At 48.5% G+C, this 15,825-nt stretch overlaps 3 protein-coding genes across 5 annotated transcripts in view; 2 read left to right on the forward strand and 1 right to left on the reverse strand.

Annotated features, from left to right (window-relative positions):
• Positions 1-1,522: 1,522 nt before the first annotated feature.
• On the reverse strand, positions 1,523-7,105 carry DUSP18 (dual specificity phosphatase 18). 2 transcript variants are annotated; one of them, XM_083717777.1, is made up of 3 exons: positions 7,043-7,105; positions 3,659-3,763; positions 1,523-2,380 (listed from the first exon to the last, which is right to left on the reverse strand). In XM_083717777.1, the coding sequence occupies exon 3, from the start codon at positions 2,323-2,325 to the stop codon at positions 1,759-1,761; it is 567 nt and encodes a 188-aa protein (XP_083573903.1). In that variant the 5' UTR covers positions 2,326-2,380; positions 3,659-3,763; positions 7,043-7,105; the 3' UTR covers positions 1,523-1,758. The 2 variants fall into 2 exon arrangements, with proteins under 2 accessions (XP_083573903.1, XP_083573902.1); XM_083717776.1 differs by having other exon boundaries at positions 7,039-7,105.
• A 91-nt stretch (positions 7,106-7,196) lies between these two features.
• On the forward strand, positions 7,197-10,431 carry LOC310834241 (uncharacterized protein C5orf52 homolog). Its single transcript, XM_083717787.1, has 3 exons — positions 7,197-7,359; positions 8,924-9,032; positions 10,003-10,431. Exons 1-3 carry the CDS (start codon positions 7,226-7,228, stop codon positions 10,261-10,263), a joined length of 504 nt encoding a protein of 167 aa, XP_083573913.1. The 5' UTR covers positions 7,197-7,225; the 3' UTR covers positions 10,264-10,431.
• Positions 10,432-13,602: 3,171 nt separating this feature from the next.
• The window catches only part of OSBP2 (oxysterol binding protein 2), a 159,597-nt gene continuing 157,374 nt past the window's right edge, over positions 13,603-15,825 (forward strand). For both annotated transcript variants that reach the window (XM_083717116.1, XM_083717119.1), the window contains exon 1: positions 13,603-14,242. In XM_083717116.1, coding sequence (XP_083573242.1) covers positions 13,929-14,242 — 314 coding nt within the window. In that variant the 5' untranslated portion in view covers positions 13,603-13,928. The remainder of the gene's footprint in view (positions 14,243-15,825) is intronic.

Genomic DNA, 15,825 nt, shown 5'->3' on the forward strand with positions numbered 1-15,825 from the left:
CTAATACTAATTCTGCTGGCTGGCTGGCAGGCCTGCCTGCCTGTGTGCTCCTTCTGCGCAGCTCCCTGCCAAGCTACACAGATCAAGCAAGGAAGGAAGGAAGTGGGTAAAGGAGGGATGGACAGCCAGGCAGGGGACAGACATGCTGCACACTCACATGTGCCCCCTTGCTCCTCTGGGAGGCAAGTCACAAACAGAGGATGGTGGCCGGCTGGGGGGAGGCAGCAGACTGAGGGAGGGAGTGAAGCAGGAAGGGGGGCAGGAGAATATTGAGGGTGCTATGCCCCCAGAAGAAAATGAAAGGTAAAAAAGATCTTTTCAATGCCAGTTAGAGAATTGTGTTTTCCCCTAGGTATCTCATAGACTAAGATGTGCTGCCCAAGCTTATTGTGGCTGTTAAGGGTATTCTTCTGTTTTCATGCTGCAATACATTTGTGCCCCACAGAAGTGTGCCTGGCACCTTCATTCTTCAGCTTTCAGTAAACACTGAAAAAGGGACGCGGATGGCGCTGTGGGTTAAACCACAGAGCCTAAGACTTGCCAATCAGAAAGTCGGCAGTTCGAATCCCTGCGACGGGGTGAGCTCCTGTTGCTCGGTCCCTGCTCCTGCCAACCTAGCAGTTCAAAAGCACGTCAAAGTGCAAGTAGATAAATAGGTACCGCTCAGGCGGGAAGGTAAACAGCGTTTCCATGCACTGCTCTGGTTCACCAGAAGCGGCTTAGTCATGCTGGCCACATGACCCGGAAGCTGTCTGTGGACAAACGCCGGCTCCCTCGGCCAGTAAAGCAAGATGAGTGCTGCAACCCCAGAGTTGTCCGCAACTGGACTTAACGGTCAGAGGTCCCTTTACCTTTACCTTTAACCCACCCTGGGACCTGCCAGTGAAGGGAAGGCAATAAATTTAACAACAACAACTATTATGGTCATTTTTTAATGTGGATAAAGATAAAGGTAAAGGACCCCTGGACGGTTAAGTGCAGTGAAAGGCAGCTATGGGGTTGCAGCACTCATCTCACTTTCAGGCCGAGGGAGTCGGCGTTTGTCCACAGACAGCTTTCTGGGTCATGTGGGCTGCAGGACTAAACCGCTTCTGGCACAACAGGACACCGTGACGGAAAACAGAGCACACGGAAACACTGTTTACCTTCCCGCCACAGCGGTACCTATTTATCTACTTGCACTGGTGTGCTTTTGAACTGCTAGGTTGGGAGGAGCTGGGACAGAGCAACAGGAGCTCACTCCATTGCGGGGATTCGAACCACCAACCTTCTGATCAGGAAGCCCAAGAGGCTCAGTGGTTTAGACCACAGAGCCACCTGCATCCTTCAGAAAAAATTACTGGGTGGGGGGCAAGGGACGCCGGCCCCCTAAAGTTGGCACCTTTGTGGTCTGGTAACCCTAGGCACTACAGTCCTGCTTTGCTGCAACATTGGGTGTTTCCCAAAGGAAAAGCTCTCCCTCTTCACTGAAGGCTTTGTTATTTTGGAACGAGACACAAAGGAGTCACAAACTGAGCTTGCCTACGGTTTGCTTGTTTTTTCAATTTTTTGTCGCTTTTATGTATAGAAAAGAAAAAGGCACACGCATACACACAGAGCATCCCCTTATCGACAATCCCACCCCCTTCTTCTTCATCAGGCAATAGGGCTCTGCACTGGTGAGAGCTGGGCAAAATTTCACACTTAGTAAAGATAGCGTCGGGGTTCGTTAAGCTCCGCTGAGCCCCCTTCTCCCGGAGGGCGCGAGTTCTGTAATTGTCACAAGGCTATCATGACCCTGACTTCATTTTCGTAGATGTCAGGAATCACCCCCAGCGGGGACTGGACCATCTTGACGCTGGTTTTCCCGAAGAGTTTCTGCTCGTACTGGATGAGCTGCTGCCAAAAGCCGTTGTTGGGCCGGACGATGGGCCGGCAGCACTTGACCCAGGCATGGGCGTTTGCCAGAGACATTGAGTGGTACTTCATCAGGTAGGCGATGCAAAGAGCAGCAGAGCGGCTGACGCCCGCAGCGCAGTGCACTAGCGTCCGGCCTTGGTTTGATTCCACAGCGCGGATCTTATCGGCTACGGGGTCAAAGAAGTCCAAAAGGCGGGATGAGGGGCAGTCTGTTATGGGGACGTGGATGTAGTAAATGTCTGGGAAGTAAGTGTTGACCACCTCCACCGAAACGTTGATAACTGTGGTGATCTGGTTGGCGTAGAGGAAGAGTTTGTTGTTGGCGGCCTCGCCATTACTGAGGAACAGGCTGTTTGTGATCCGGGAAAGGCCGTAGACAGACGGGTGCCTGAGTATGATAGGGATGGTTCCAAACACTGCATTCATCAAGGCGAACTTTAGACATCAGCTACGACAGGAAGCATCATTCTTGCTCGCTATGCTTTAGGGAGGCAAATGAGGCTTCCGGTTAGACAACGAGGAAAAAGGAACCAGAAACTTTGCTCTTGGGAATTATAGGGACAGAACTATCTAAATTGTATAGAAACTTATTCATGTATGCGACTACAGCGGCAAGAATGTTACTTGCCCAAAAATGGAAAGAAGAAGTCCCAGCAAAGGAAGAATGGACGCAAAAACTTACGGAATAAGCAGCAATGGCAAAACTGACCTAGAGTAAGAAATCAAGATAACAAGCTTTGTATAAAAGAATGGAAATGGTTTATTGAATATTTACAGATACATTGTAAACAGATAAAAACACTGGCAGGATTATCGTACTAACCTGCAGTTTCATAAGAGTATACAGTGGTACCTTGGTACTCAAATGATTTGGCTCCCGAACAAATCAGCTCTCAAATGCCGCAAACCCGGAAGTGAGTGTTCCGGTTTGTGAACATTTTTTGGAAGCCGAATGTCCGAACACGGCTTCCGTGACTTCCGAATGAGTGCAGGAAGCTCCTGCAGCCAATTGGAAGCCGCGCCTTGGTTTTTGAACGGTTTTGGGAGTTGAGCGGACTCCCGGAATGGATTACGTTCGAGAACCAAGGTACCACTGTATATTTAAAGAAGATGAATATATGAGCAAATTAAGTTAATTTGGATATGCAGAAGATATTAAAAATAAATTTAAGGAACTGCAGAAAGAGGGGGAAGGAAGTCAAGTTTTGAAATGTCAAAAGGATTGTAAAATCAGTGAAATGTATAAATCTGAAAAGTATAAATAAATTTTAGAAAAAATAGACAATGAGGAAAAAGGCAAACTGAATGTGCAATATCCAGCAGTGGCTATCGCCAGGGTTTTTGGGGTTTTTTTACCTCCCAGGTAGGCATCATCACCATTCTAAGAGAACAAGGGAGAAATTATTGGTGAGCTCCTACCACCTCATTTCCTAGAAAAATAGTACTGGCTATTGCTCAATGCTGGAAATTATTCGTAAAGCGTTAGAATTAAAGATGTGAAGGCACCGAAGAATTAAAAAATACCTGCCAATTTTTCTGGTTTCCCTTGCAGGGAACAGGGCTGGAGGAACCTGCAGATTTCCAAATATTGTTGGACTACAACTCCCATCAACCCTGGCAATTAGCCCTGCTGGCTGAGGACTGATGGAGGTCGGAGTCCCACTCTAGAGGGATATATGCCGTTATATAAAAATCTTGCAAATTTTGCCAAAGTTACCAGGCAAAACAGCAGCACTTTGTGAGCCCACTTTGCCTGTACCTGTATATATTCCTGGCCAAACACCACCGGCATCTATCGTGGCCCCCAGACACACTGATTCAGGAAGTCGTTTGCTTCTTGAACATCATAGTCTTTCAATAATGTCTAAAAGGAGAAAAAGACATTGAAAACTTGGAGCTATTTCAAATGAAGTTCTTTGTAGCCAGCCCTAGCTCTGCACCCTTAACAAACCACAGTTCCCAGGATTCTTGGGTGGTTGGAGCCATGATGCCTACCATATTTTTCACTCTATAAGACGCACCAGACCATAAGACGCACCTAGTTTTTGCAGGAGGAAAATAAGAAAAAAAATATTTTGAATACCAGAAGCCAGAATAGCAAGAGGGATCGCTGCGCAGCGAAAGCAGCGATCCCTCTTACTGTTCCTGGCTTCTGGGATAGCTGCGCAGCTGCATTCACTCCATAAGACGCACACACATTTCCCCTTACTTTTTAGGAGGGGAAAAGTGAGTCTTATAGAGCAAAAAATACGGTATTTAAAGTGGAACAATACTGCTTTAAATGTATAGTGCATAGTACAAGTAAAAGTGGGAGGGAGGGAAGGCTAATGACTTGGAACATTTGTTGTATGAAAAGTTACCAGCAGTAACTTGCAGGATATGCACCCCTTGGAAAATGAAACAGTGAGACCACCCCAAAGCTGCTGAAGATGCAAAAGCAGGATTATTTATGACCACCTCACTAGCACCGCAAGCACAAATTCTCGTGAACTGCATCCCAGTTGGATGCAACCCTTTAAAAGCATGGTTGTTATTTTGATTACCCTCGCCATCTTTGAATTTGCTCAGACCTGTACATTTGTGCATCTATGTGTATAAATCAGCACATGCAAATTTGCAGCAGGAGCCTTCTTCACTACCTAGAAATCAGCATTCTGTGATTCTCTGTTTCTGTGAATTAAGTGTCAGAGTTTAAAGACTCATTTTGAGTTCGAGGTTCCAGGCTAAATGGCCCTTCTGCTCCCCTTCTCCAGGGTTCCTGGCAAGGATCTTTGCAAACCCACCTGGAGATGCAAGGGGCTGAGCTGGTGGTATGCTACTGAGCTACAACCCTTCTCCAAATCCTGTCAAGGCTCAGAAACTGATATGCCAGAGCAATGAGATGGCCAAATTTGCTGAACTGCTCAGCAGGGTTCTTAAAAGATAGATAGATAGATAGATAGATAGATAGATAGATAGATAGATAGATTGCAAAGGCCTGCAAAGGGACCCTCTCCAAACTGAGTGAAGGGCCACATATATTATCATCAGGTCTGAACAATGGTGGACTTGGGGCTTTTCCAAATTTTAGCAGTGCCCTGTGCAATGCCAAAATTCAGCGCCCTCCCGCCTCTCGTCTTCCATTCTAAGTCACTGTTGCAGGGGCTCCTACAGCACGCTCTTGGCTAGGCGCCCAGTGCGGGTGAACTGGTCCCTCTCCTCTAAATCCTCCTCTGGTTTGATTCAGCCTAGGAGCAACACTTTGGAGTTACAGCAGATAACTGGATGAAGATGTCAACCCAATACAGTATATGGTAGCTTTGAAAAAGGCAGATCCCACGCTAGGGAACATTGGGAAAGGAATTGAAAACAAAACTGCCCATGTCATAATGCCAATATACAAATCTTGGATGCGACCATATTTAGGATAGGTAAAGGTAAAGGGACCCCTGACCATTAGGTCCAGTCGTGGCCGACTCTGGGCGTGCGGCACTCATCTCACTTTATTGGCCAAGGGAGCCGGTGTACAGCTTCTGGGTCATGTAGCCAGCAGGACTAAGCCGCTTCTGGCGAACCAGAGCAGTGTACGGAAACGGCGTTTACCTTCCCACCGGAGCAGTACCTGTTTATCTACTTGCACTTTGACATGCTTTTGAACTGCTAGGTGGGCAGGAGCAAGGACCAAGCAACAGGAGCTCACCCTGTCGCAGGGATTTGAACCGCCGACCTTCTGATCGGCAAGCCCAAGAGGCTCAGTGGTTTAATCCACAGCACCACCTGCGTCCCATATTTAGGATACCGTGTACAATTCTGGTCGTCTCCCATCAAAAAGGGCATTGTAGAGTTGGAAAAGGTTCAGAAAGGACATATATATATATATATATATATATATATATATATATATATATATGTTTTTTGACATATCATTTCCAACAGTAATTAAACATACTTTTACACCTTATACAATTTTTTGACTTCCATCAATCCTGCTTGAAAATTTTCCAATCTAATCTCTTCGTATACATTTCTCACTTTCCCTATTACATTCAAATCTCATAACTGATATCTCCAGTGGCGTAGCGTGGGGGGTGCGGGGGGCCGGCCGCACCGGGCGCAACACCTGGGGGTTAGGGGGTGCAAATCCACGGGTTAGGGGGCGCAAATCCACGGGTTAGGGGGTGCAAATTACTTGCCTTGCCCCGGGTGCTGACAACCCACGCTACGCCACTAGATATCTCTATTCTTTTTCTACACAGAAAGGACTTCTTCACACAGCACAAACTATGGAACTCCCTGCTGCAGGAGGCAGGGGCGGGCACCGACCTGGATGGCTTTTGAAGAGGATCAAACAAATTCATGGGGGAGAGGGCTGTTGATGGCTACTAGCCACAATAGCTCTGCTGTGCCTCCACAGCCAGAGGCAGAAAAGCTTCTGGAAAACCCGTGGGAGAGTACAGTGGTACCTCGGGTTAAGAACTTAATTTGTTCTGGAGGTCTGTTCTTAACCTGAAGCACCACTTTAGCTAATGGGGACTCCAGCTGCCACCATGCGATTTCTGTTCTTATCCTGAAGCAAAGTTCTTAACCCAAGGTACTTTTTCTGGGTTAGTGGAGTCTGTAACCTGAAGCGTATGTAACCCGAGGTACCACTGTACTCTTGGGCTCAGGTCCTGCTTCCCACTCAGGCCTCAGGTTGGCCACTGTGAGAAGAGGATGCTGGTCTAGATGGCAGGATCCAGCAGGCTCTCCTTACGTTGTTATTGCCATTCAGAGATACAGTGGTACCTCAGGTTACAGACGCTTCAGGTTACATAAGCTTCAGGCTACAGACTCTTTAACCCAGAAATAGTACTTCGGGTTAAGAACTTTGCTTCAGGATGAGAACAGAAATTGTGGTCTGGCGGCGCGGCGGCAGCAGGAGGCCCCATTAGCTAAAGTGGTGCTTCAGGTTAAGAACAGTTTCAGGTTAAGAACGGACCTCCGGAACGAATTAAGTACTTAACCCGAGGTACCACTATAGACTGCCTTTGGACATGGAGGTTCTCCCCGCCCCCCATCCTTCCCTGACTTTGGGGCTGGATTCTTGCGCAGCGCTTCCTGCGCGCCCCACTCGCCCCACCGAAACCCCTTCTCGACCTGGCTACGGGGAGCTCTCCTTACCCACCGCCCACCCCAGACACTTCCTGCGGTGCCCCCTCGTCTTCCTCCTCCTCCTGCTTCAGAAGCAGCGGCGGCAACGAGAAGGCATTGAGCCCTTCCAAGCCCCGGGGCCGGTTTCCAGGGCAACTCTGAACGCCCGATCCCATTGTGACCTCCGCTCCCTCCAGCGGAGAGGCATTGCCCAGCCATGGCTCAGCGCAGTCCGGTCCAGTCCCCGGTCAGGGGAGGCGCCATGGAGGCGGGGAAGCCCGAGGACGCCCCGCCGGCCGTGGTCACTTTCTTCCAGCCCCACGTCGGCGGCCAAGTGCTGGTGCTTTTCAGGTAAAGGGGGTAGATGGATGGATGGGGGGAGCGGGGCAAGCCCCCCCCCAGGGCACAGGGAGGTAGGGGAGGGGCTTCACTCGTGACACCCTCCCCTCTCAATCAGGAGTTTGCCCCGTTTTGCCTCTGAACATGTGCAGAGTTCTTTTCCTCCCCGAAAGGGGAAAATACTTTTTTGGGGCACAGGGAGGTACGGGAGGGGCTTCACTCGTGACACCCTCCCCTCTCAATCAGGAGTTTGCCCCGTTTTGCCTCTGAACATGTGCAGAGTTCTTTTCCTCCCCGAAAGGGGAAAATACGGTTTTTTTTTTGGGGGGGGTCCCTCTTTCGCAAATGTAAATATTGCACAGTCCCGATGAAGGGCCCTTGAACATGTGCAGAGTTCTGCCGTTCCCTGACAGAAGAGGGAAGAGGCTTTGTTGCGTTTCCCCCCTTTGGGTCTGCATGAATTGCATGCCATGCTCAGGGGTAGCAAGACAGCCCCCAGTGACATGCCTCTGAGCATTTGCAGAGTTATTTTGCTTCAGGAGGGGAAGAAGGGTTTATCTGTTGTTCCTCAAATATAAAGATTGTTTAAATATAAAGCTTGCTTGTGTCTCCTTTAGGGGTTGCAAGGCAGCCCTGTGGCTCAGCTTCTCTGAGAGTTTTTTCGTTGAAAGAAGAGGAAAGAGGGTTGGGGTTTTTTTGTCTTTCCACAAACATAAAGATTTATATTATGTGCATGTAAAAAATAATATTCTCTGTCGTGCGTATAACAGATCCTATTGGTTAAAACAAAAAACTAGTGACCCAGAAACAGATCTCCCAACACCCTATATACTGGGCACTTTCAAAGCATTTAGCATATGCTCTTGAAATCCTTACAATAAGCATGCAATGTATATCAGTATAAATATCGTTCAGATATTGCAGAGGGCCTGAGACTAAGAAAGAAAAAAGAAGGCCTGACTTTTCTTTAGGTCACGAGGTTAGAAAGGCAAGGTTCGAACCAGGGACTGCCTTGTTTATTTAAATCTTAAAATGTTTATTTTATTCCCCCCCCCCCCAAAGAGACTTACAAAAATAAGAAGACAGCTATATCAGTGTTGCAGGAAAAAGATAAAAACACACTCAAATCTTCCATAACGTAATATTTCAGCCTTCATCCAGCGAGCAGGAGAAAATGGCTCATGGAAAATTAACTTGCATGTGGTTCAGCCTCCTCCTAGCTCCTAGAATACAACAGTGTGAAGAGACAGTGTGGTGTAATGGTTATTGTGCCAGACTATGACCTGGGAGACCAGGGTTCGAATCCTCACTCAGCCACAATGAAGCTCACTGGGTGACCGCAGGCCAGTCGCTGTCTCTCAGCCTAACCTACCTCACAGGGTTGTGGTGATGGTAAAATCGGGATTAAGGAGAACCATTTGTATTACTCGAGCTCCCTGAGGTATATAAATGTATGAAATAAAAAAGTGCTAGGCAGATATTCCTAAATTGGTGGTATTTACACAACAGGCTTCCTTAATTTTAGAGGGAGGCAGTAGCAAATGCGGTTCTAACCAGGCACCTTTCTCCCATGCAGTTTACTCAGTGGCAGTGAAGCCGTTTTAAAGAGGTTTTTACCCAAGAGTCATCTTTCTAAGGTGATCATTCGTGACAACATCAGTGTCCAGAGAGTGCACGATATCAAGGTACATCTCGCTACTGAACCTCCTTACCTGAGCCCTCCTGCTTGTGTTACATTTCAAATGCAAGAGAATGTTTCTTTAGGCTGGTGAGCCAAATAGCTATTGTGTATCCGGGAACTTGTTTGTATACCTCTATCTCTTTTATGTTCAAGAAGCTCCCTTTGTGTCAATGGAGGAAGAAGACATTCTTTGTGTCAATGGAGAAAGAAGGCGCTCTGTGCACACAATGTCCTTGCAAATCAACTCCATCCACAGGAATGAGCAGAGTTGTGGAGGTGGAAAGAGCTCCACATGGCTCCCGAACCAGGAATACTTTGGCTGCATTCGCACAGCGGTTTATCCCATTTCCCCAGCGCTTCCCTGTTAATTTCAGCATTATATTTGAGCTTTCATACAACGCAAAAGCCACTTCTGGAAAACTAATGGAATACAGTGCATATTGGGCATTTTGTTTCTATGTTTTTGAGCCCCCGAAAATGTGTTTGCAGACCCCAGTTTACCTGGAAAATTGTGGGAGTAAAGCAATGAAAATTGGGGTAGTATACTGGCATATGTCCCCCCCCCCGCTCTTTTCATGGGGGAAATAGAAGCACACACATGTGGAAAGGGCGGCGGCGGCAGGGCAGTTAATGACATTATCCAGTGACATGCACTTCTGAATGCACCCCTAGGTTACACAACTGGATTTTGTGTTCAAGCACAACAAACCCGCTTCTGACCAGGTAGAGTGGCATGAATTTCACACACAAGCTCTGATTGGCTGAGTAATTTGTAGGGCTTTTCCTTCTGTATGTTTGGTTATAGGTCTCTCTTCCATGGATGGAGAAAGACAGAACCTCTCTGTTCCTTAATCCTCAGATTATGCACCGGTTTGGTTCAGCTTGCTTAGAGTGTTATTAAGACTTTTCTCTCTGGACATTTGTCTGTGTTTATTTAAGTGACTTTGCTAACAGTTGCTTCCGATTTCTTAAAGCTCAAGCACATTGAAGAAAGCAAAAGGAAGATGGGCAATCTCTTTGACCAGATGATGAAGAAGTTTGTGCATGACCAGCAGAAGAAAATGAACCGCTGGAAGAAGGAATATGGCCACTACCAGAGAATGCTGGAGAAGATTGACCAGAGGGCCTGGCTCAAAGCCCACACCTCAACCTTTGCACTGCCAGAGCTAACAAAGGTCAAGGATGTCACAGGATGGAAAAATGTGAACCTGCCACAGCAAAACAGGCTTAGGTAACGTGAGTGACCATGAGCTAGAGGAGTGGCTTCATGGTTCCACTTGGCACAGAAAATCATCATGAAAAAGACCCATGCGTCCGTCCGTCCCCCACTGCCCCGTAGGGTTTCCTGCTGGCTTGTCTCATTAGGATAATGGAATTAAAGTTAATACAAGGCCTTCACAGCATCCATGTGGCACAAATGTTTCTGTTGTAGGCCTTTAATTGGATTTTTTTGATGTTCAGAGGGCTTTACATTTTTTTTGCAGGTCCAGCCTTACCATTAGGCAAAATGCAGCAGCAGATTTTGGGTGTTATGGAAAAATAGCAAATTGTTAGCTGTTGACCCATTTATTATTATTGTATTCTTACTGACAGGAAGGGGGAAAGGTGCTTGTGGGTTGGTTTGGATTTTTTTGCCTCAGGTGCTAAAATACCTCAGTTCGGCCTTGGACACTTTGCAACTTGATTTGGGGTGGGAGGGGGCACCAAGCTGCTCTGCCTCAAGCGGCATAATGTCTTGGACTGTCCCGGTCTTTTGGTTCTCTACAGCCTGTTATTCCCTGTTTACAGATACAGTGGTACCTCGGGTTACATATGCTTCAGGTTACAGACTCTGCTAACCCAGAAATAATACCTTGGGTTAAGAACTTTGCTTCAGGATGAGAACAGAAATCACGCGGCAGTGGCGTGACAGCAGTCGGATGCCCCATTAGCTAAAGTGGTGCTTCAGGTTAAGAACAGTTTCAGGTTAGGAACGGACCTCCGGAACGAATTAAGTACGTAACCAGAGGTACCACTGTAGTTGATTGACTAAGGCTGAGAGAGAAATAGTGACTTGCCTATGGTGAGCCTGTGGCCATGGGGGGGGGAGGTATTTGATCCAGCTTGTCCAGATCGATCAGATGTTTCCAAAATAAGATGCATTTGGAAAGTGCATTGAAATGGAACATGCTGGGTCTGTGGGGTGCTTTTCTGCAGGTTGGTGTTCTGGTATGCAGCTGGCTGGCAAAATTTGCATGGCACTACACAACACCCCCATTCCCAAACACCAGTTCTATCTGCATTGCAGCCAAGGTTGTGCATAGCACACGCTGAAGGAGACAGAAGTTGTTGTTGTTTAGTCATTTAGTCGCGTCCGACTTTGTGACCCCATGGACCAGAGCACGCCAGGCACTCCTGTCTTCCACTGCCTCCCGCAGTTTGGTCAGACTCATGCTGGTAGCTTCGAGAACACTGTCCAACCATCTCGTCCTCTGTCGTCCCCTTCTCCTTGTGCCCTCCATCTTTCCCAACATCAGGGTCTTTTCCAGGGAGTCTTCTCTTCTCATGAGGTGGCCAAAGTATTGGAGCCTCAGCTTCATGATCTGTCCTTCCAGTGAGCACTCAGGGCTGATCTTAAGAATGGATACGTTTGATCTTCTTGCGCCCTGTTCTCACAGTCAAGTAGGACCCAATCACAGGAGCCCTGTCCTCTCCTGTGGCTTCCAGCAGCGGATACTCAGAAGCATTACTGCGTCCGACCATGGAGGCAGACTATAGTCATTGTGGCTAGTAGCTGTTAATAGGCTTATCCTCTATGAATCTGTCTAATCCTCTATTAAAGACACCCAGGCTGGATGGGCTTTGCTGGCACATTTGCACTGCGCCAATCTCCTTTCCACCTTGTCCCCTTACTGTAAACAACAGTGACCCCTCCTGCAGCTGTTTCTTCCAACCGGCCTTCAGTTCCAGCATCAATTCTGTAGCTGGGACTTGGGGCTCACAAGGGGTGAGGCAGGCTGAGTTGGACGGATTCAGGTGGAAGTGAGAATGCCATGGCCAAGTCAGCAAGCTTGCCCTGCCCTGACTTGTTATGTCTGGGCTTGTTGTTGTTTAGTCATTTAGTCGTGTCCGGCTCTTTGTGACCCCATGGACCAGAGCACGCCAGGCACTCCTGTCTTCCACTGCCTCCCGCAGTTTGGTCAAAATCATGCTGGTAGCTTCGAGAACACTATCCAACCATCTCTTCGTCTGTCGTCCCCTTCTCCTTGTGCCCTCCATCTTTCCCAACCTCAGGTTCTTTTCCAGGGAGCCTTCTGTTCTCATGAGGTGGCCAAAGTATTGGAGTCTCAGCTTCAGGATCTGTCCTTCCAGTGAGCACTCAGGGCTGATTTCCTTAAGAATGGATACGTTTGATCTTCTTGCAGCCCATGGGACTCTCAAGAGTCTCCTCCAGCACCATAATTCAAAAGCATCAATTCTTCGGCGATCAGCCTTCTTGATGGTCCAGCTCTTACTTCCAAACATCACTACTGGGAAAACCATAGCTTTAGCTATACAGACCTTTGTTGGCAAGGTGATGTCTTTGCTTTTTAAGATTCTGTCTAGGGTCCATGGGGTCAAAAAGAGTCGGACATGGCTAAACGACTAAACAACAACAAGCCCAGATATAACAAGTCAGGGCAGGGCAAGCCTGCTGACTCGGCCATGGCATTCTCTGGGGATCAGCAGTCAGGACCATGGACAGCTCCAGGTACATTGTGCTACCTGACCCGTAGGATGCAGCCTTAGCAAAGGATTCTCTGATGAGATCCCCCAACAACATCTGTAGTGGCAGATGTCCACATACACGTTTCACCACACCTCTGTTTTGCAGAATTGTAAAACTGTGTGAGAAAATGCAGAGTCAGGTGTCGTCTGGATGGAGTGACAGTTTAGCACAGTTTAGATGTGTGTTTCATGTGTTGAAACGCTGCTTCTGAAGTCAAACGTTTCGGCTTTCAAACGCCGAAAACTCAGAAGTGAATGCTTCCATTTTTCAAATATTTGATGTGCGCTCTTAGAATGTACAGTAATTGTTTAAAACATTTATTACTTAATTCTTTGATTATAACTATTTTAAGTACTTCTCATGTGTGATGCATTAATATTTCTGCCTTTTAAAACTTATATATTCATACAAACACCATTTATATTTTTTATCAAAACATACTTTCTTAAGCTTGCTCCCCGGTGCGTTCGTTTTCCCTTTTCTAGATTGTAACCCTGAAGGCAGCGACTGTTTTGTTTAAAACTGACTGGATTTAGGGCTCTTTATATATAAATGTGTAATAAATGACATATAACGGAAAAAATATTTTGGTATAAGCTTTCCCTTGCGTCGTCCCGGCCACGTCGCCAGACGAAGCTTTTGCCGCCCTGTCACCTGAGGTAACAGCGTGGCAAAACGGCCGCCGGCGCCTCCACCTGGACAGCTAACCGTTGAGCCTCGCGCAGCTTCCCGCCTTTTTTTATTCTAATCAAGCGGCGTCCGCATCCCTATTCCTTGATTGGCCCCTTGCCGGCCCCGCCCCTTCTATTCCCCGCCCTCCGCCTTCCACACAACTCCCGCGAGATCTCCGACCCTCCGGCAGCCCGACGAGCCTCTCAGACGAGGCGCACGTGATCCGGGAGCCGTTCGGCGCCCTAGCCGTAGGAGAGGGGAAAGAACAGAACGCGGGGCGCCGCTGTCGTAGCGGCCGCGTCACGCCGCTCCCTCAGGTGGGGTGGGGCGTCACATGGCCAGGAGCGGAGGGGCGCGGCCTGCCGCCGTCACGTGTCGCGCGGCCCCGCCCCCTCGCTAGCCCTGGCGGCGGCGCTGAGGCGAAGCAGCCAGGAGGAGGAGCGGCCGGGCGCAGCCTCAGCGGCGGCGGCGGCGTCGCCTATGGGGAAGGCAGCCGCGCCGCTGTGCAGCGCCGGCACCCGCGGGCTGGTCTCCCTGCTCAGCGCCGTCCCTTGCTTGGCCTGCAAGCAGCCCCCTCGCCGCCCTCCTCCGCCCCCCGCCCTCCTCGTCGCCATGAGCCTGGCCGGCGCCACCACCCTCGAGGGGCCCTTGCCCTCCACCCCCGCGACCACCCCGACCTCGGCCGGCCCCGGGCCCGACACGTACAAAGGCTGGCTCTTCAAGTGGACCAACTACCTGAAGGGCTACCAGCGCCGCTGGTTCGTGCTTAGCAACGGGCTGCTCAGCTACTACAGGTACCGTGGTACACTTTTTTTGCCCGGGCATTCCTTTGCTAACGTTTGTGAGTGCGCGAACTTTAGGGGCAGTGTGGTAGTTGATGAAGGGAGGGGGTGCAGGCGCTTGTGGGGGGGCGCGAGTATTGCGCTGCCGCAGACTAGGGGGTAGGAGAAGTCGACGTGGCCCGTTACTTATAGTAATACCGGAACGCTGACTGTCTACTGTATAGCACTCGAGAGAGGGGGTCTTGGTCGTGTGACATGGGTGCTGTGCAGCTGCTACAATAACTCAGTTGATTTCCGAATACTTCTGATGCTCCCACACCCAAAAACTCACGAGCAACAACCTGCCACCCAGAGTGTATCTGTGATCCTTAGTTCGATGGCAGAGCATCTGAATTGCATGCAAAAAGTCCCAGGTTCAATCCCTGGCCTGTGTAGGTAGGACTAGGAGAGACTCCTGTCTAAAATCCCGGAGAGTCACTGCCGGTCAGTGCAGACAGTACTGACCTAGATGGACCAATGTATCTGACTCATAGAATCCTAGAATTGTAGAGTTGGAAGGGACCCCAAGGGTCATCTATTTCAACCCGCTGCAATGCAGGAATCAATGGCCATAGCTCAATGGTAGAGCACCTGCTTTACATGCAGAATGTCCCAGCTTCAATCCCTGTTACCACCAGGTAGGGCTAGGAGAAGCTCCCTTTCTGAAATCTTGGGAGAGCTGCTGCCACTCAATGTAGGCAGTGCGAAGCTATGTGGGCCAATGACCTTACTCCATATAAAGCTGCCTTCTATAATAGGGGAAGGTTTGTAGGCAGCTCACTGTTAGAGCATGTGCTTTGCAGGCAAAAGGTCCAAGGCTCAGTCCCCAGTAGCATCTCCAGGTAGGTCTGAGAATGATCCCTGACTGAAACAAGAGTTGCTGTCAGTATTGACAGGACTGAGCTAGGTGATCTGATGTAGTATAAGGCAGGCTCCTATACCTTTTGGGAAATTGTGTTAACGCTGCGTTTGTTTGCCTGCATGCTCAGCTACTGTCTGAATTGTGACAAATGAAAGATGGAGTAGTGCAGTTTCTACAAGCAGCATGTGGTAGTGTGTCCCACCACACTGTAAAACATGCCTTCAATGTAGGTCTCTTGTCTGCTGAATTAGTAGCTGCAGTCAGAGTACCAGTTGTGTTAGTGGAGGGATCATCCTGAAAATTCCTGGTGTTTTTAGCGCTTCAGGTGAAGGCACTTTGCAATAACAGTAACAAGAAGAAACTAGTTCCTGCATGCAGGAGTTTATGGTCTAAGCTTCAGCAGCTGGGAAAACAGGGAAGGGAGGGGAGTGGCAGGTTAACAAAACAAATACAAGAAAAAGGGGGAGGATACAGTGAGAACAGGGGAAGATGGGAGCAAATAGTTAGCAATATCTTTGTGCTCAATTTCCAGAGAAAGGGTATTTTTTGTTTTTGAAAAAACAGGCTTACAAGAGATCTGTGGCATAAAGCTTTTTGGGTGAAAGCTCACTTGGTCAGATGCACACAGAGGAAAAATGGGTTATAAACAATGGAGACAAAGACCATGAAATTCAGATGGTAGTGATAGTTCTCT

Source organism: Podarcis gaigeae (assembly GCF_964106915.1).
Source record: "Podarcis gaigeae genome assembly, chromosome: 16".
Taxonomy (NCBI): domain Eukaryota; kingdom Metazoa; phylum Chordata; class Lepidosauria; order Squamata; family Lacertidae; genus Podarcis; species Podarcis gaigeae.

Bases quoted from the DNA above. Each gene is read 5' to 3' on its own strand.
- DUSP18 (XM_083717777.1), bottom strand. From the start codon at position 2,325: ATGAATGCAGTGTTTGGAACCATCCCTATCATACTCAGGCACCCGTCT.
- LOC310834241 (XM_083717787.1), top strand. From the start codon at position 7,226: ATGGCTCAGCGCAGTCCGGTCCAGTCCCCGGTCAGGGGAGGCGCCATG. The intron at 7,360-8,923 runs GTAAAGGGGGTA...TCTCCCATGCAG, and splicing joins CAAGTGCTGGTGCTTTTCAG to TTTACTCAGTGGCAGTGAAG. The intron at 9,033-10,002 runs GTACATCTCGCT...GATTTCTTAAAG, and splicing joins AGAGAGTGCACGATATCAAG to CTCAAGCACATTGAAGAAAG.